The sequence below is a fragment of the Echinops telfairi genome, unplaced genomic scaffold, assembly GCF_000313985.2.
Source record: "Echinops telfairi isolate 266 unplaced genomic scaffold, ASM31398v2 ScPeMD7_25;HRSCAF=90, whole genome shotgun sequence".
Lineage (NCBI taxonomy): Eukaryota > Metazoa > Chordata > Mammalia > Afrosoricida > Tenrecidae > Echinops > Echinops telfairi.
Window position 1 is genome coordinate 26,435,146 of NW_022103922.1, and position 2,456 is coordinate 26,437,601.

Genomic DNA, 2,456 nt, shown 5'->3' on the forward strand with positions numbered 1-2,456 from the left:
TGAGAATGATGTACAAATGCGCTTTACACAATTGATGTGTGTATGGATTGCGATAACAGTTGTATGAGCCCCTAATAAAATGTTTAAAAAGAAAAAAAGCACAAAATAGATCTGGAATATATTCAGGAATAAATAAATGTATAAAATCTTGAGACATCTTGGGGTGGAGATGTCAGAGCTGTAACACAGTGGGGGGTAAGTTTTTCTTTACAGAATTTTGCTTCCACTAGGATTCTTTTTCAAGAGTAAGAAATATTCCTGAAGACAAGGTTTGAGTGGTATCTCCATTTCCATCTAGGTGCTGTGGTTTTGTACTTGACTGGCTAAACTCAGTGAAGTGGTTCCATCATCCTCTCTGCTGTCCTGTCCTGCACTTGTCTGTGCATGGACTGGGGCACGGCCACGGCACTCACCCTTGAACTCTTATTTTTGAAGGTATGATCTCATGAGGCAGTGCTGGCGGGAGAAGCCCTATGAGAGGCCGTCCTTTGCCCAGATACTGGTGTCCTTAAACAGGATGCTGGAAGAACGAAAGGTGAGGAGACACTCAAGGTGGGGGTCCTTTAACCAGAATTCCTGAGGGGCAGCTGGTGAAAATGTAGTGGACACAATTCAGTAGGTCCTTCTGGGTCTAGTTCTAGGTATTATAAAGGTGGAAGGGCCTGGTGGGGCCATGGTCAGTTGTTTAGCTAATGACTGCCATGTTGGCCATTGATACCCACTAGCTGCTCTGTGGGAGAACGAGGTAGCAGTCTGTTTTCAGAAAGGGTACCACCTTGGAAACTTGGGGGGGGGGCAGTTCCACTCTGTCCTATGGGGTTGCTATGACAGCAACGGGTTTGATTGCTTATTTGTTTTCATTTATTATTGTGCATATGGAAGGTGTTCGCTGGCCCCTAACTTGGAGAAGTTACACTTTGGGGAAAAATAAAATCTCTGTAGAAATCATGGGCACAACTAGAACAACATACTCGTATAGTACTGACAATGAGAAGTGGACAGGGGAAGGAGCCCTGGGGAACTGGAACATTTCAGAAGGAGTCGATAAGAGGCAGCCAGAAACAGAAGATGAGCAACTTAGGAAAGAGGGCAGAAGCCAAGGGATGCATTTCAAGAAGAGCGGGCTAACACAACAGAGGCATTAAGGCCAGAAAAGCATCTCGCAGGTACTTAGTGCTTGAGTTGAAACAAGCTTAGAAAGCCCATCTAAGACTGCTGCTGCCCCTGGCAGACACAACATCTAGGAGCCTGTATCTCTGAACCCTTCTTGTTCTTCCAGACCTATGTGAACACCACACTTTATGAGAAGTTCACCTACGCAGGTATCGACTGCTCTGCTGAGGAAGCTGCCTAGGGCAGGCTCTCCACCTTCAAACCATCTGTGTCCCGGGCCAACAAGGGAGAGCCTGGATGGATACACGCTGAGAAAACAAGCAAGCCACTGCCCAGGAGATGTGATATAGAAGTGTATATATATCGCTGTACGTCTCGGACCCTCCACACAAAACCCCCGGTGTGGATGTGTGTTACACTCTGACTCCAATAGAATTGTATATACTGTTCGGAGCAAGAATGTGCAGCAGTCAGAACGTCTGTGGTTTCATATGCAATAATATATTTTTCTAAAATTGTGGACTCAAAAGGAAAGCATAAGAGTACTTTTTTTTTACTGTAATGCATAACTCTTTCTTGTCCTAGATATTTTTGATATTCACCTATAGATTGAATGCTAGAACATGTTTTGTGATGTAGAAATAAAATATTGTGAATAAACCTAACAGTTGACTTTGACAGCACAAGTGATAAATAGGGCAGTTGTTTGAATCTCAGCAGACTAGAGGTTAACATTGAAGGGTCATGTACTTCTTGTTTAATATTAGGTACATTTAATAGAGGGGGGTACATGGGGGGGGGAAGGAAAAAGGTTCTGAGTCTGTACAAATACGAGGAGGGCTTCCGTAAGTTCATGGGAAAATGAAACTTAAAGACGATGTAAATTTTCCATGAGTTTTCTGACAGGAAAACTCAAAGGAGAGCTCTCCCCTTGTGTAAGAGCAAAATATATCGATTTAGCATAAAGTACAATTATCACAACTTTATTGGTTTGAGTCACATTTCTCCTGATACTATAAAAATGTGTGTGTGTGTGTGAGTGTGTGTGTACAAAGACACATACATAGTCATGTCTAAAAGATTTATTTGCCCTTGTTGCTAGGACACATATCCAATCAATGCCAGACCCTTAAGTGAGGGAAAGCTTACGTGAGAATAGGTACAGTGCAATGTTCAGAATGGAACTCGATCTCCACTCTCACCACCGTCTTCTACCTGAAGTCAAAGTTCAGGCCCAGTCTGAGCCTCATTCTCAATGGAAGTGCAGTTTGCAAGCACGTGGGACACTGGACTAGACCAGGAAGCGGGGCGTGTACGGCTCTTTACACCAGAGGATGCCTTAG

The 2,456-nt window shown here is 43.7% G+C and overlaps 1 protein-coding gene across 1 annotated transcript in view; it reads left to right on the forward strand.

Annotated features, from left to right (window-relative positions):
• The window catches only part of TEK (TEK receptor tyrosine kinase), a gene marked incomplete at its 5' end in the record, with an annotated part of 47,754 nt that extends 45,976 nt beyond the window's left edge, over positions 1-1,778 (forward strand). Inside the window, 2 exons of the mRNA XM_045289277.1 lie at positions 436-535; positions 1,280-1,778. Coding sequence (XP_045145212.1) covers positions 436-535; positions 1,280-1,354 — 175 coding nt within the window. The remainder of the gene's footprint in view (positions 1-435; positions 536-1,279) is intronic.
• Between the last annotated feature and the right edge of the window lie 678 nt (positions 1,779-2,456).